This window comes from Lagenorhynchus albirostris, chromosome 2 (assembly GCF_949774975.1).
Source record: "Lagenorhynchus albirostris chromosome 2, mLagAlb1.1, whole genome shotgun sequence".
NCBI lineage: Eukaryota > Metazoa > Chordata > Mammalia > Artiodactyla > Delphinidae > Lagenorhynchus > Lagenorhynchus albirostris.
In genome coordinates, this window is record NC_083096.1 from 56724847 (window position 1) to 56741367 (window position 16521).

At 35.1% G+C, this 16521-nt stretch overlaps 1 protein-coding gene and 1 non-coding gene across 2 annotated transcripts in view; one reads left to right on the forward strand and one right to left on the reverse strand.

Annotated features, from left to right (window-relative positions):
- Nucleotides 1–657: 657 nt before the first annotated feature.
- On the forward strand, nucleotides 658–762 carry LOC132516540 (U6 spliceosomal RNA). The gene has a single exon (XR_009539367.1). It is a non-coding gene; the product is annotated as a U6 spliceosomal RNA (small nuclear RNA).
- Nucleotides 763–2183: 1421 nt separating this feature from the next.
- Nucleotides 2184–16521, reverse strand: part of SUCO (SUN domain containing ossification factor) — a 76244-nt gene continuing 61906 nt past the window's right edge. The window contains exons 19-23 of the mRNA XM_060133125.1: nucleotides 15214–15318; nucleotides 13507–13661; nucleotides 12815–12906; nucleotides 5318–5373; nucleotides 2184–4210 (exon numbers count right to left, since the gene is read on the reverse strand). Of these exons, the coding sequence (XP_059989108.1) occupies nucleotides 3767–4210; nucleotides 5318–5373; nucleotides 12815–12906; nucleotides 13507–13661; nucleotides 15214–15318 (852 nt within the window). The 3' untranslated portion in view covers nucleotides 2184–3766. The remainder of the gene's footprint in view (nucleotides 4211–5317; nucleotides 5374–12814; nucleotides 12907–13506; nucleotides 13662–15213; nucleotides 15319–16521) is intronic.

Genomic DNA, 16521 nt, shown 5'->3' on the forward strand with positions numbered 1-16521 from the left:
CATCAAAACATTAATAGCTAACATTGTGTGTACTACATGCTAGGCACATGATAGTTTTACATGTATAAGCATGACTGATCTTCAGAACAATTATCTGAAATAGGTGCTGTTACACATATTTACAGGTGAGAAGTCTGATGCTTAATGAGATTATGACTGATTGTGATTTTGTCTAATGCCAAACTTAAGAGAGAACAAATATGAAACTAGGCAGTATGATTTAAACACCTGCTCTTAAGTGGGATAGTACACCACCTACATGGGGAACTATTCTGGGTGTAAAACTTGTGATTTTTAAGTTTATAAGGGATAAAAACCAAATGCTTCTGTTTGCTCAAAAAGACTTATTTTACAAGTTTTATAACAGAAGGTATTTGTTTGGGTTTTCAATATCTTGATTTGTCAAAAAAATGGAATGCCAAGTTGGTAATCTAGGGTGTATGACCTTATAAATGCAAGTGATGAACTCTGTTGTAAACAAATATTCTAAAGATTAATTTTGAAAGTAATAGACTAAGTGGAGTATAGTGCAGTGGAGTATAATACATGTTCCAATAGGATTATTTTTAATGTCTTAATGTCATATAAATGAATACTTGTGGGGTGGGATAAAATTTATAGTGACAGTGTTGATACATCACTAGAAAAGCTCTTAATAGCCACTTTGGTAGCTCAGACACTAAAACTGGAATGATTCAGAGAAAATAAGTATGGCCCTTACACAAGGAAGACATGCAAAGTCATAAAGCAATCTGTACATTTTAAAAGAAACTAGACAATGAAACCAAATCAAACTTGACTGGCCCTTGGTAAAGGAAGAAGGAAAGGAAAAGGAAGGAAAGAGTATGCATGTGGACCTGTGGAGAAATCTGATCATGGAGTGTGTATTAGATATTAGGGAATTACTGACTCTCAGGTGTGATACTAGTATTATGGTCATGTAGGTGAATGTTCTTATTCTTAGAAAACACATGCGTAAGTATTCAGGGGTTAAGAGCATGATATCTTTTAACTTTCAAAGGGCTCACCCAAAAAATGTGTTTAATACATGTGTATGTATGTATAAAAAGAAAACTACAAATGCTAATTGTTGAACCTGGGTAACAGTGCATGGGAATTCACGTTTTCTATGGATTTGAAATTTCTCAAGTTAAAAAGTTGGGGAAAAGCATGAGGCTTTTAAGTAACTTTGTTCTATGAAATAGAGAGTTAAAACATATTTCTAAATAGACATGTTGCTTATTATACTGTGATCTTAAATTTGTTCAACCAGGTTAACAAATATAAGTTTATATCTACTTCATATTCGTGCCGACAAGTTTATATATTCACACTGGGGACACATCAAAAACTGGCAAATCAGTAAGTGGCAAAATAAGCACAGTAACTGGAGATACAGAGTTGAAAATGGTTGCTGCTGGGGAGCAAGGAACCCTTGATGGGGGAAAGGCTGGGGTGTGAGGGACGTGTAGTGGCAGAGAATAGAGAACAGCTGTCTTTCTGTGCCAAACCTTACCTTATAAAACTATTTCATTCCTCAAATTATATAACTCTATTTTTAAAAATCCAATTATAAGAACTTTACTTTGTGTTCTTGCTCTTACAGATCCCTTCGTTTCTTCTTATTTCTTACTGTTTTAATGCTTTACTTAATATTAGAAGAAATAAAATAAAGTTGACTACCAAGGAACATTGAAAGCCTATTACATATATATACACACACACACACACACACACACACACACACACACACACACACGTATAGCTTTGCTTCTCGCCAGTCACAAATCTATTATTGGCAAGAATTTTCATGTTTTCCCCTCATGTAAGTATAATCTCAGAGAGGAAAAATAAACCCCAAATTGTAAAATGTTATGCCATGTTTATATATGGAAAAAATTAACAATTAGTAGTCTTAAAGATGGCACCTAATAAGAGAAAAGCACATAAACGTAGTCTACTAAATATTCAAAACGCTCATTTCAGTGTTTGAAATGGTGAAATTCTGACTGTATAGGGAACAAAATGTTTCTGTCAAAGTTCAATCAGTTTGTAGTTGGCTGAAATGTGACTAATTATTTAACAGGATGCTGCTGTATTTAACTTTAAAAGTGGCAAAAACAAATCTGTTCAGAGTAACAAGTTTGTAAAAGTTCTCCTTCAAAGAACAGAAGAGCCAGTAATTAATAAAGACAAGTGTTCAGATTTATTTGGAAATTCACAGTTTCTAATGGCACTACAGCTCCGTAGTTACATATTGAAAGTCTTCTTTCCACAACCCTGGATGCTGCACACAGATGGTGTAACTTCCCGCTCTACCTCTGCTCTCATCTGGACCTCTTTTCAATGGGTTTCTATACAATCAGGCCCTCTTGCTCTGAATGGCTAATTGTACAGATTGGAAAAAATTTTAAATCATCTAAAACATACTGTTAACCTAAAGCAGCAACTTAAACAAAAGAGGCTTTAAATAAGTCACATTACAACCAATACCCCCAGAAAGGTATTAGACAAGTTGAAAAACAGTTATTACTAAAAGTGCTCAATAACTTAAATCTTGCAACACAAAACGGTCAATTCTCTCCCTTTCAAAAAGAAACTTTCCACTTTCACTCATTACTGTACAAACACATACTTAAGAAATCATTTGATTCAAATACAGTCACTGCCAATTATTTTTAAAGAAAAAAGACGAAGACAAACCCATTGACATCACACATGTATATCTCTGCACATTTGTAGCCAGTACAAAGCAAACATCAAGGAATAATAATCCCTTTAGACTTGACCAATTAGACAAGGCTTGACAAACTCACTAGCTGGTTCTGTGCATATATACATAGGCAGTGATTATGAGACCTGGACTCATTTGACGAACCTTTGAATTTTCCATTTGTAAGAGAAAACAGTGATCTGAAAGTTGGGAGGATTAGTGCTTATTGTGAATGTTGAAAATGTAATGTAGCTAAAGAAAACCCTTAAAAGTGGCTAAATGTGTTTAAAAGGTGAGTTTATAAAACAATTATTTGCAAGTACTAGTTATTTTCAAGAAAAGATCCTGTCGTTTTTTTCTTCCCCTTCTCATTGAATTAGTAACCAAAGAAAACTAGTGTGAATAAGTTAAATGAAAATAACATCAAAAGCATCACCACTTACCTAAAAAAAAAGATGTAAAAATTCCATCAAGTGTCTGTTTCAAGTGAGTTTGCTAAACAGAGGTCTAGTTGGCCAAGTCTTTAGGATCTTTACACTGTCTTTACTGATCTTTACTGAACTCCAGGCGCAGATCACATTAAAGCCTTGTAGTGTTTGCAGCTTCAAAAAACTAACAAAGTTATAAAAGAAATCAAATGACAGGAAAAGTTCTCCCTCCTCTTCCAGTGGCATTATAAATAGACAAAAGGCACATAAATATGGGAAGGTGCAAGAAGTAGGAACAAAGCTAAAGGAAGAGGTTTAGGCTTTCATTCCTATCCCACCCAAGGAACTGGGCTTCCGAATTACTTTTGTCCCAGTAATTAATCTGTGAAAAAAATCTTTATAAAATGTCTACCATTGTCCTTGTAGGAAGTGATCAGCCTTGTAAAACTGCAGCTCACTAACCAAGATTGACACAATCCCACCTACTTTTTAAAAAGGCAGGAATCATAATTTCTGAATACTTTTCCCAGTAATATTTTCTCCCTCCCCCAAACCCTTCAAATACCACAGACTGTTCTTCAAAGAACAACAACAAAAGTCTCCAGTATGAAAAGTTCGATTAATTTTAAATATGTCCCGAGACTGCTGTAACACCAAGTGTTCCCACGGTGATCTCTTTGTTTCCTTTGATTATGTCATGCAGGCTTGGCAATGATCCTGACTTAGTCTGTATGAGAGTTTTTATCAATTTTCCTTGGTCTTGGACTTTAGACCGCCTTCGTTTCAAAGCCCTCTTCTCAGTTTTTGTCTTTTGGGACTGTCCATTGCACAGACTTGTGCAAGCTGAAATGCCACAAAAATAAGACTCTTCTGACTGTGATGAAGTTTCTGAGCTTCCTTCAGACGGAGGACCCTTATAAGAAGAGTGATAAACTTCTCCCATATTAGAAAAATCTCTCTGGTTCGTAAAAGGCTTTCTTCCTTTTATGTCGCCATTGGCTATAGGGTGCAATGGATGTGCTGGCTTTATGGTCTCAATTTTTTCAGTTTTGTACTTGCAGCGTTTCTTCTATAACACAAGGAAAAGAAAGGGTAGGAATTAGACCTCCAATAGTTACCTAACCAAATTCAGAGAGCTGAGCTATTGGAGTAAAGCGCCCTCTCCTGGTGGAAAGTAAAAGAGTATTATAAATAGCAAGACATACTGTTATGTTCTTTACAGATACCATAATTACCTTTTCATTTTGTAAATACTACTCAGTCAAACTCTTATCTGCCACCTCTGAATATAGATTAGGGGGCGATAACTAAAATCTGAATGCCTATTATGTGCCAGACATCATTCTAGTTGCTTTCATGTGTATCTTACTTGCTAACCCTGAAAGGTGAGTATCAATATTTTGTCCCTGGTTACCAAATGAAAAAACCAAGGTTCACAGGTTTAATTCCCTCCCCAAGTTACAAGGTAGTATGTGGTGAAGTTAGGCTTGAATCCTAGGCTATTTCAATCCTAACTTCGCCACATACTACCTTGTAACTTGGGCCAAGTTACAAGATAGTTAAGTTCTAATGGCCAAGTCCTTTCACCTGGAGACAGTTACCTCTAATCAAAATGAGGACAACTTACTTTAAGAGGCAAAATGGAAAAAGCACACACTTTGTAACCAAAAAAGCCTAAGTACAGTCTGATTTTTGCCACCTATTTAATGAGTCATTTAAAGAAGATACAAACTCTGAGTTTCAGTGTTCTCACTTAAAAAATGGGAGAGTATCGTCTTCAGGTTGATGTGAGGATTACAGGAATAGCACACACACTGAGTCATTCTTTATTATCAGTGCATGTCAGACAATCAGCCAGGGGTCAGCAAGTTTTTTCTGTAAAAGCCAGATAGTAAATATTTTAGGCTTTTCAGGTCACATACTCTCTCTCTGCATATTCTTTTTTATTTTACAACTCTTTAAAAATGGCTTCAGGCCCCTATAAAACAGGCCACAGGCCATATATAGCCTATGGGTCATAGTTTGCTGACCCCTGTAAACATTTACATCATTATCATGATTGAAAATAAACAGTAAGTTTAAGGACCATTTAAAGGTTATATTAAAACTTTCAACCTATTTCTTCATCTACACCCACATAACACACCAATATACTTAAAAGGAAACAAAACATTACCTTTTTTTCTGGAGAGAACTTGAGGGGTTCTACAATGTACAGATCATTTGGGTCTACTATAAGTAAGAAAAAAAGCAGACATAAAATGTAGATTATACTATGATTAAATACTATAAATATTATCCCTTTATGATTTTCTTAACAGAACCAATGAATTTATATATATATATATATATCTCATATATTTATACACTTGAAATTAGTAAGCCAAAAGCAATAAGTTAGGAGAGGGCACCATTCTTATTTTGGGCTTCACTGATCATCATCAAATAACTTAAGTTTTTAACTTACTGTGTTGGCTATCAGCTATCAGCCAACACAGTAAGGATCCTTGTTTGGGCCAGCTCTACCCTCTTATATGTAATGAGAAAAATCACATTCCAGGTAAGCTAATACCAAACCTATAGATCATCTGAATATTTTTCCAGAAGACTATACTGTGTTGCAAATATGGGTTAACTGTGCAACAAGCAGTTGTGACTGTATGAAAGCCAGTTAAAGGAACATACAATAAGAGATCTAAGAAGTTTTTTCTAATTGTTTATTACTATGATTTACTGCGATCAAAACTATGATTTATTGTGATCAAAACTATGAACTCCAAAATCTTAAAATAGCTTGAATATGCAGTATCAGCGATCAAGCAATAATAATGAATGAACACTCTGGCATGGTGAGTAAATTAGAAATACTGGCCTTAGGTTGCTGAAATTTCATTACTTTAAGCACATTCACGACAGCTCTATGCCACCCCCATCCTGACAAGATAAATACGCATATAAAAGAGGCACTCTGAGACTTCAGTCCTATTCAACCCACTAAAAGTAGATGATTTATAGTCTGATGTAGGCAGAAGTTTCTAAGTAGCAAACTCATTATAAAAGTTCATGTACCAGAAATCTACTAATAACATGATTCAACGAATTATAATTTTTTACATTGTCTTAGAAATTTGTTGAGAAAGTCATCAAATATATAAAAGTATCCAAAGATTCCTTTAAATAGTCATTTCTATCAGATTACTAATCTCATTCAAATTGCTTTTTTAAAAAACATGACGTGTACTTCTAGGAATGGTTGTTAATGGTTTTCAGATCAACCTCAAGCAATTAAATGAATTTAAAAAAAAATCACTAACAGCACTGAAGGGCTGTCAAGACTAAGTAAGTAATTCCAGGCCACAATTGAAGGAAAAAGTAGGAACCCAGACAGTCAAGTGGAACACAGAAGTCATTTCTGTCCTGAGAGTTTGCTGCCACTGCCCAGCATCACATATTACTAGCCTGGGAAAGGTCAAAATTCAAAGCACTATTTTAACTGAATGCATATTGCTTTCACACGTCGTGAAGTTGAAAAATTAAGTCAAACCATCATAAGTTGGGGACCACCTGTACATTATACTCCCCTTTCAACAAAAAATTATAAGGCATTTAAAACGGGGCAAACACAGTTTGAAAAGACTAAACGTGCATTAGAACCAGAGTTAGATATGGAAGGAATGCTTAAATTATTAGACCAGGAATTTTTAAAAACGATGATTAACCTAAGGACTTAAGTGGAAAAAAGTATACAACATCCAAGAACAGATAGATAATGTAAGCAGAAACATTCTAAAAAGGAATTAAAAAGAAATGCTAGAGATCAAACACAGTAACAGAAATGAAGAATGCCTCTGATGGGTTCATTAGTAGACTGAACACAGCTGAGCAAAGAATAACTGAGGCTGAGGATATGATAATAGAAATTTCCAAAACTAAAAAATAAAGAGAAAAACGAATTTTAAAAAATGAACAGAATACCCAAAAACCGCAGGACAACTACAAAAGGTGTAACATATGAGTAATGAGAATACAGAAAGACAAGAGTAGGAGAATGGAACAGAAGGAATATTGTAAGTAATAATGACAGAATTTCCCCAAATTAATGTCTGACAGTAACCACAGATCCAGGAAACTCAGAATACCAAGAAAGACAAATGCCAAAATTACTACACCCAGGCATTTCATATACAAATTTCAAAAATATCAAAGATGCAAGCTAAAATTGACGAATTGTTGCCAATAGACCTGCTTTTGCAAGAAATGTTAAAAGTAGTTCTTCAGAAAGGAAAATAATACAGGTCAGAAACTCCGATCTGCATAAAAAAAGGAAGAGTATCAGAGAACGAGTAAGTGAAGGTAAGATAAAAACTTTTCTTAATCCATAACATAACAACTTGTTCAAAACAATAATAGCAACAATGTATTTGGGTATGCTTATGTAACTATACATGCTTATATAGAAGTAAAAAGAATGACAAATTATATAAGGGATTGAAGGGAGGAATTAGGAATATTTTGTTATTATAAAATATTCATACTACCTGCAAAGTAGTATAGTGTGATTTGAAAGGGGACTTGTGGGACTTTCCTGGTGGCGCAGTGGTTAAGAATCCACCTGCCAATGCAGGGGACATGGGTTCGAACCCTGGTCTGGGAAGATCCCACCTGCCATGGAGCAACTGAGCCCATGCGCCACATCTACTGAGCCCGCGTGCTGCAACTACTGAAGCCCGCGTGCCTAGAGCCGGTGCTCTGCAACAAGAGAAGCCACCGCAATGAGAAGCCTGCGCACTGCAATGAAGAGCAGCCCCCGCTTGCTGCAACTAGACAAAGCCTGTGCACAGCCACAAAAGATCCCACGTGCCACAACTAAGACCCAATGCAGCCATAAATAAATAAATATTTTTTAAAAAGACTCCATGTAAAATAGGTTGTCAAGAGTGAAATAGATATCTACATGAAATAAGATATCTGCAACATTTAACCAACTAACAATTAGAATCCAAACCTTAAAAATAACTATAAACCAGTATGAAAGAGAGAAACAACCCAGTAAAAGAACAGGCAAAAACCTTTAATGCCCAGGAAAGTCAAATGAATAAACGGCATAAGTAAAAATGCTCAGCCCCACTAGTAATCAGGTAATGCAAATTACAATTGCAATGAGGTTAAACACTTTAAAATTTGACAATTCTAAGTGCGTGCTGGTAAAAACATAGAATAATGGGAATTCTCATGGTACTGGTGGAAGGATAAACTGATATGACCACTTTGGAAAAGTTTGCCATTATCTTATAACTTGTAGATAAGCATACCCTACAATCCAGCAATTTTACATCTAGGTAATATTCTTAGAGAAACTCATGCAACTATGTGCCGGTATACAAACAAAGGGAATGTTTACAGCAGCATTATCTGTAATAGCCCCAAACTGTAAACAACACAGTACAATGGATAACTACATTGTGATTTAGTCAGTTACTGAAATACTATACAATATTGAAAATGAAGTATAATCATGTATATGAACCTCACAAATAGAATGCTGAAAGAAAGGCAAAAAAGTATATATGGTATGATTCCATTTATCAAAAGCTCAAAACCAGGTAAAAATCAAATTATATTGTTGAGGAATCCAAACATTGATGGTAAAACTATTAAGAAAATGAAGAATATGACTATTTCAAAAGTCAAGGTAGCTATCTCTACAGGAGCAATGCCAAAAGTGCTGGCCTTGTTCTATTTCTTGATCTGGGTGTTAGTTACACAGGTGTTCACTTTATAATTACTTTGCATGTTGTACATTTCAGTTTTGTGCACTTTTTTGTATTTCACTTATTTTATAATAAAAATGTCTTACAAAAATCAAAACAATTTTGGTCCACCTGGCTGGTCAACAAAAGTGAGAGACGTAAATCAAAGTATAAACTACAAAACACTGATGAAAGAAATTAAAGAAGGTACAAAAAAATGGAAAGACATCTCACATTCATGACTGGAGAACTTCATATTGTCAAGATGTCCATACTACCAAAACGATCTATAGATTAAGCATAATCCCTATCAAAATCCTAATAGCATTCTTTTGCTGAAATGCATCCTAAAATTCATATCAAATCCCAAGTGATCTTAAATAGGCAAAACAATTTTTAAAAAATAAAAACAGAGGACTCACACTGCCTGATTTCAAAACACATCACAAAGTTACAGTAATCAAAACAGTGTGGTACTGGTATAAAGAGACAGACAGACCAATGGAATAAAAAAAAAGAGCCCAGGAATAAATCCTCTCACAAATGGTAAAATAATCTTCAACAAGGGTGGCAAGACCACTCAATGGGGAATGAATGGTCTCTTCAACAAATAGGGCTGGGAAAACTGGATATCTATATGCAAAAGAATGAAGTTGAACCCTTATCTTACATCATATACAAAAATTAACTGAAAATGGATTAAGAACCTAAACATAAAACCTAAAACTATAAAATTCCTAGAAGAAAACACAGAAGGAAAACTTCATGACATTGGCCTTGGTAATGATTTCTTGGATGTGACATTTAAAGTATAAGCAACAAAAGCAAAAATAGACAAATGGGACTATATCAAACTTAAAAAAATTTTGTCCATCAAAGGACACAATCAACAGAGTGAAAACGCAACCTACAAAATGGGAGAATATAGCTGCAAATCATATATCTGATAAGGGATTGATATCCAGAATATATAGAACTCTTATAATTAAACAAAAAATAACCTGATTTAAAAATGAGCAAAGGACTTGAATAGACATTTCTTCATAGATGATTTATAAATGGCCAACAAGCACATGAAAAGATGCTCAACATCACTAATCATCAGAGAAACACAAATCAAAAGCAAAATGAGGTATCACCTCACATACATTAGGATGGCTACTATCAAAATAGAAAACAAGTACTGGTGAGGATGTGGAGAAATCTGGAACCATTGTGCACTGTTGGTGGAACTGTAAAATGGTGCAACCACTATGACAAACACTGTAAAGTTTCTTCAAAAAATAGAACTACCATATGATCCAGCAATCCCATTTGAGTACATAGTTGACCCTTGAACAACGTGGATTTGAACTGCATGAGTCAACTTAAACGTGGATTTTTTTCAACAGTAAATACTACAGTACTACACAATATGTGGTTGGCTGAATCTGTGGATCCAGAACCTCAGATACGGAGGAACCATGGATATGGAGGGTCAACTATAAATTATACATGGATTTTCAACTGCGCAGAGACTCAGTGCCCCTAACTCCAGCACTGTTCAAGGGTCAACTATATATCCAGAAGAACTGAAAGCAAGGTCTTAAAGATTTATTTGCACACTCATGTTCACAGCAGTATTATTTCACAATAGCCAAGAGGTAGAAGCAACCCAAATGCCCATCAACAGATGAATAAACAAAACATGATTATATCTGTACAACAGAATATTATTGTCTTAAAAAAGAAGAAAATCCTGTCACATGCTACAACATGGATGAAACTTGAGGACACTATGCTAAATGAAATAAGCCAGTCAGAGAAAGACAACTCATATAAGAGGAATCATATTATTTATCAAAATATTCAAATTCATAGAAACAGAAAAAACAAAGAAGGTTACCAGGGGCTGGGAGGAGAGGAAAAAAGGGATTGGTTTAATGGATATAGAGTTTCAGATTTAAAAATGGAAAAGTTCTGGAGATCTGTTTCACATCATTGTGAATATACTTAACATTACTGAACTATACACTTAAAAAGTAAATTTTTAAGAGCAAATTAAATTTCAAGATGGTAAATTTTACATGTCTTTTACTACAGTAAGAAAACAAAATAAGACATGGACCCTTCTCACTGAGCTTAGAATTAAAAATAAGGCAAGTACAGGATGGCTAAAATCAAAGTAGACTATAATAAATGCCTTAAGAAGAGATTTAATTCAAACAGGAGAAGAAATAAATGAATTAACAAACAGTGGAATCAGAATTAAAGCCAGCTTCCTGCCTACTGTACTCAACTTTTTTTAACTGCAAAGATGAACCAAGACGACACAGTTGTTTAAAACAGAAGTAATTCTATTCTCAGGTACAAAAGGCTATTCTATCTGGCTTTGAAGAGTGACATAGAGAAAAGAAATAGTAAAATAGGATTTCAACTAATTTGAAATGAGACTAGAAATGCTGAGAAGGAAAAACATCTCAACATATTTCCTAATCACATGAACACAGCTCAAATAAGTAATGCACATACACCCACCACAACAGCTAAAAGACCAACAATACTAAATGTTAATAGAGATATGGAACAAATGGAACTCTCAAAAAGAGCCGATGGGAAGGCAAATTCATACAACACTCTGCAAAACTGTGTGGCAGTATTTACTAAGGTGGCATATACACAATCTTATGATCCAGCAATCCCATTTCTAGGTATATATCCAACAGATGTGTGTTCACGTGTTCGCCAAAAGATATGTAATAGCCTCAAACTGAAATAATCCAATGTAAATGAATAATGTATGTTTGTATAATGGGATACTATACAGGAATAAGAGTAAACAAACTACAACTATACTCAATGACATGGTGAATCTCACAATATCAAAATATGTAGTGGCTATACTGAGAGGGGATGGGCAGTGTAGAGCACAAGGAAGTTTCTGGGGTGCTAGATAATGTTCTGCTTCTTAATCGGGGTGTTGGTCACACAGGTATGTTCAGTTTGTGAAAATCCACCAAGCTTCACATACGATAAGTACACTTTCCTGTACAAGTTACACTTCATTTAAAAAACTCAGTTATAAAAAGACACATCAGCCAAAAGAAGAAAAAAAGAGAAAGAAAAAGGCAGGAACTAGGATGAAATTTACTAGTCAAAAGTAAACACACATGTAATGGATTAAGTCTGTAAAGTTTTGTGATAACAGTAAACCAGAGAATCTCAGGAATGATTGCTTAAATGATTGATTGAAACATGCTGCTCAGTTACTAAATCCTAAAGAAAGAGAATCCAATGATTAAGAAAGCACTAGTTGAAATATATCATTAATTTGGTTATTTTAATATTGCTATAAAGATAAGTCTCTCAATAAGCACTAATTACAGTACTAATTATAAAAAGTACTAATACAGGAGAACAACCACTCAGTACACACCCATTCATTTAAATTTAAGTATTCATTAAGTGTTAGACAATGGAATACTATTATAGACCCTGGGCTATGAAAAAGAGAAAGACCTGATTTATTTTTCGGAAAGTGCCTCACAGACCTGAACTAGAGACAAAAGGGGTCCTACCTGTACAGGAAGAAAAGGCAGATAAGCACAGGATACTATGGGAGCACATTCAGGTTTTCCATATCTGCTGAACTTTCTCAAATACCCCTTTCTAAAAAGAAATACTTCTAAACAGGAGCATGTGCAAATAAGGCTACCAATGGCTAATTTCACTAAGCCCCCCACCCCACCCTCTGGGCTTTTAGGAACAAAGATAGATTTAAAGTGTGGAAATGGTAAAGTGGCTTTGACACCGCACAAACAAAGGCTACTTATACCCACTGTCTGTTGCAGATGGTCTCGAACACAACATTGACATTATGCTTCTGCTAGAAGGAAGCTAGATTCACATTTCTATACACATAGTACATATCCACAAAAATCTACCTTCTTTCCCAGTTAATTGTAGAGACTTGGATCTGATAAGTGGGAATGAAGTTCTCCTTTTCAAACTCATATCATCATAGGAAGAGAAACACCTAACATTAAGAAAAAACAACATTGGGCACAATGAGTAAAATACATGTAATTTACTCTGTAGTTGGGGCTAGACAGACGCTAGAGAACTGTACATACCACATAGGACTAACCTCTAAAGTAACACTCCAGTTATTGATAACACATGTAAAAAAAATTTAAGGATCATTCTCTAAAAGGTGTTGTATTAGAATACCTATTCTCCTCCTCCCCCTTTAAATTCCACATTGAAGCATCTTTCACAACCATTTCAAGGGTTTTTATACACTTACTATCAGTGTTTTCTCTATTAGAGTCTATAGAACCTTCCAGGCATGCATAGGACCATCTCACTAGTTCCAATGATGTTTTTAACATTTTGGTTTCAGGATAATCATACGGGGAAAGAAATTATCTCAGTATCCTTTATTTGCTCAAATTTCTCAAAGGTATAAGAGGAACTGGACTTCCCTGGCGGTCCTGTGGTTAAGACACCGTGCTTCCAATACAAGGGGCACGGGTTCGATCCCTGGTCGGGGAAGTAAGATCCCACATGCTGCGCAGAGTGGCCAAAAAATAAAAAATAAAAATAAGAGGAAAACTGAAATATAATGCTGCCTTACCTTTTAGGGCTTGGATACTGGTTACTTTTAGGAAGTTTTGAAATATAATCTCCATCAAATTGAGAAGTGTTTCGACAACGCTGCATACAAAGCATCAGTCCCAAGATAACACAGAGAACCAAAGATATGACAAGATAGCTTTGTCGATCTGAAACCTGAGATGAGAAGAGGGCTTAATAATAATAATAATTTGAAAACCATATTAGAAAAAAATACAATGGGATCTAAAGTTCAAAGGACAAATCATTTTAAACATTTTTTTTCAGAGTGCTTCAAAACTGTAAATGCAGGGCATGCTCTTTGAAAATGTACTACAAAGGCAATGTTTTACTTTTTCTTCTCCCCCCTCCATTCTTTAAAAATTTTCAAACCTATGGAAAAGTTTTTAAAATAGTATAATACAATTAATATAATATGACTTTCACCAATCATTAACATGTTCTTCAATCATTATTTGCCACATATGTTCCATTTTTTCATTTGTACTATCTTCTCCTTGGTAAGAAAAAAAAAAAATCATGCTCTTACCTATCTTTCCCACCTTACAAAACTAAACCACTAATTGCCCAGTGATTTAAGCCTGGGGATCACCCTTAATTCCTCATGTCCCACATCCAATCTTTCAGCAAGGCATGTCTTTCTACCTCTAAAATGTATCCTGAATTCAGCAACTTCACAATGTTCTCCACTTCTAAAATCCTAGTCCAAGCCAACATCACATCACCCAGGCTACTGCAATTGCCTCTTTAATTGGTTTCCTCCCCACTTCCACTCTTGCTGGTCTCTAAGAGGCAATTCTCTATAGAGCAACAAACAGGGAGTTTCTCAAAGTGTTTTCAATGAGATGATCCATGTTACTTCTTTACTGAATACTTTCAATGACTTGCAGTGATTAGAATAAAATTCAAACTCTCTATTGCCTACAAAGGCCTACATGACCAGGTCTCTGCCAATTTCCTAAACTCATTTCTTACCCTTACTTCTCTCATTCACTCTGCTCCAGCCACACCAGCTTTCTTTCTGACCCCAAACACATTACACTGTTTCTAGTCACAGGCCTTTGCCCTACTTCTGCTACTAACAAGTTTGTTCTGACCCCAGGCTCTGTGTGGACGCTAACTCCTCTTGAGCACTCAGTTCTAATGCCACCTCCTCAGGCAAGCCTTCCAACATCACCGTAGCTAAAGGAGCAACACTTAAAGCACCACCAGTCCACACACACAAGTTTCACTCTCTACCCCACTGTCCGTCATATATATTTACTGTATGTATTCCCTCTCTCCCCCAGGTGAGAGGGCCCTGTGAGGCTAGTGACTCTTCACTGCTGTATGCCTCAACCTAGAACTGGACAGCTCATGCTTCACACACACCGGTAGCTCAATAAATACTGCTTAAATCAATGAAAAATTTGTTTCATTAAGCAATTAATAAGCCTATTTGAACTGAAAATGAAGTACATATTGCAACTACCAATGGTTTACAAAAGGCTTAACAGAATTGCTTTATAACTGTAATTTAGACCTAAACTATGAAAGCCGTGTTTTCCAAAAGTTTATGATAATTAATATATTTCCAAAACTTTAAAATGCCATATTCTGGTGTTCTGAAAAAGTTCTTTATAAATGACTATCTTCTTCGATTAAAGTTCTTAGATACGAAGCCTGCCTTTATGACACCATTTCCTACAATACCATCAATAACAATTACCTCATGTTTTAATTCTGCTACCGTTGTTGACAAATTTGAAACAAGCTGTGTCATGTTGGTCAGTTGTGCCTGTAGCAACTGGATGGCTTCAGTTTGCCGCTGATCCTATAATAAAGGAGGAAATAAATATTATTTTCCTTTGTGTTTCATGTGTACTTTAACTGCATTATAAATTCAAGTAAAAAATCTGGAAAAACTGTTAAATTCCTCAGGGCGGGGGGGGGGGACATGTTAATAGGAAGCTCTTAATGAATGAATACTGTAAACTTGGACCAGAAATTAAAAAAAAAAAACATAAAACACTTCAAGAATCTAAGACTATTCAACCTTCCTCCCCTGCCCTGAGCCAAAAAAAACAAAAGCCAAAAACCAAAAAACCTTTCACCATTCACTGCTACCATGTAGAATATTGTCTAACAGACGATAATAAACTGCTTTTCAAGTTAATATGGGCTCCATATGTATAAACCAGTATATAACCAGCTATACGCAGAATAGTCACTTTGTCAAGCATGCTTTTTTTTTTTTTTTAAACCAAAGCAGTCAATACAAAGACGTGTTGAAAAATTTTTGAAGAATGTTTCTGGATATCAAGCAGGCTCATACCAAGAAGGTTTTAAAAGTTCTATTTCACAGCATATTAGGATGGAACTTAGGATGTCACATAGTCAAAAAACTACAACAGATCCTCTAGTCAACCAGTGAAAAGAAATTCATCAAAAACACCCATCTTTCCAGCTCTGAATTTTAGAAACTTTTATAATCAACAGACATGTCTTTATTTAAAATATCGCATGCATATTTTAGAGACTTATGCAACATAGTCATGGTCATGAACCTACGTTAGGTAGACTGTACTGAAAATTTCAACTAACTAGTGAATTTAGGAAGAAGGAAAAGAGGGCAGAAAGAAGTCAAGGAAATCTAACACTCTAATTTAGGACCCTCTATGAAATAGCTACATAACCATTTATTATTCTAAACCTAAGTTTTTCAAACTTAGATTTAAGTAATCTTTAAGTCTCCACTGTGTATATGGGGTTGAGTAGGTGGATGTATAAAACTGTAACAAGAAGTTTCACTTACTTCCCTCACTGTGATCCACTGTGGTACTTTCTATCCTACTTCATATTTTTAAAATGCTGAATGTGATTCATTAAACTGTTTCTTTTGACTCACTTTTGACAAACACTGAGAAATTCTAGACAGTTTTAAAAGATAAGTTATTACAGTTATTAAATTGGTTAACACTTCTAATCAAGATTTACTTCCAATAGTGTTAATGATACACAAGATTATTTAAAAGTA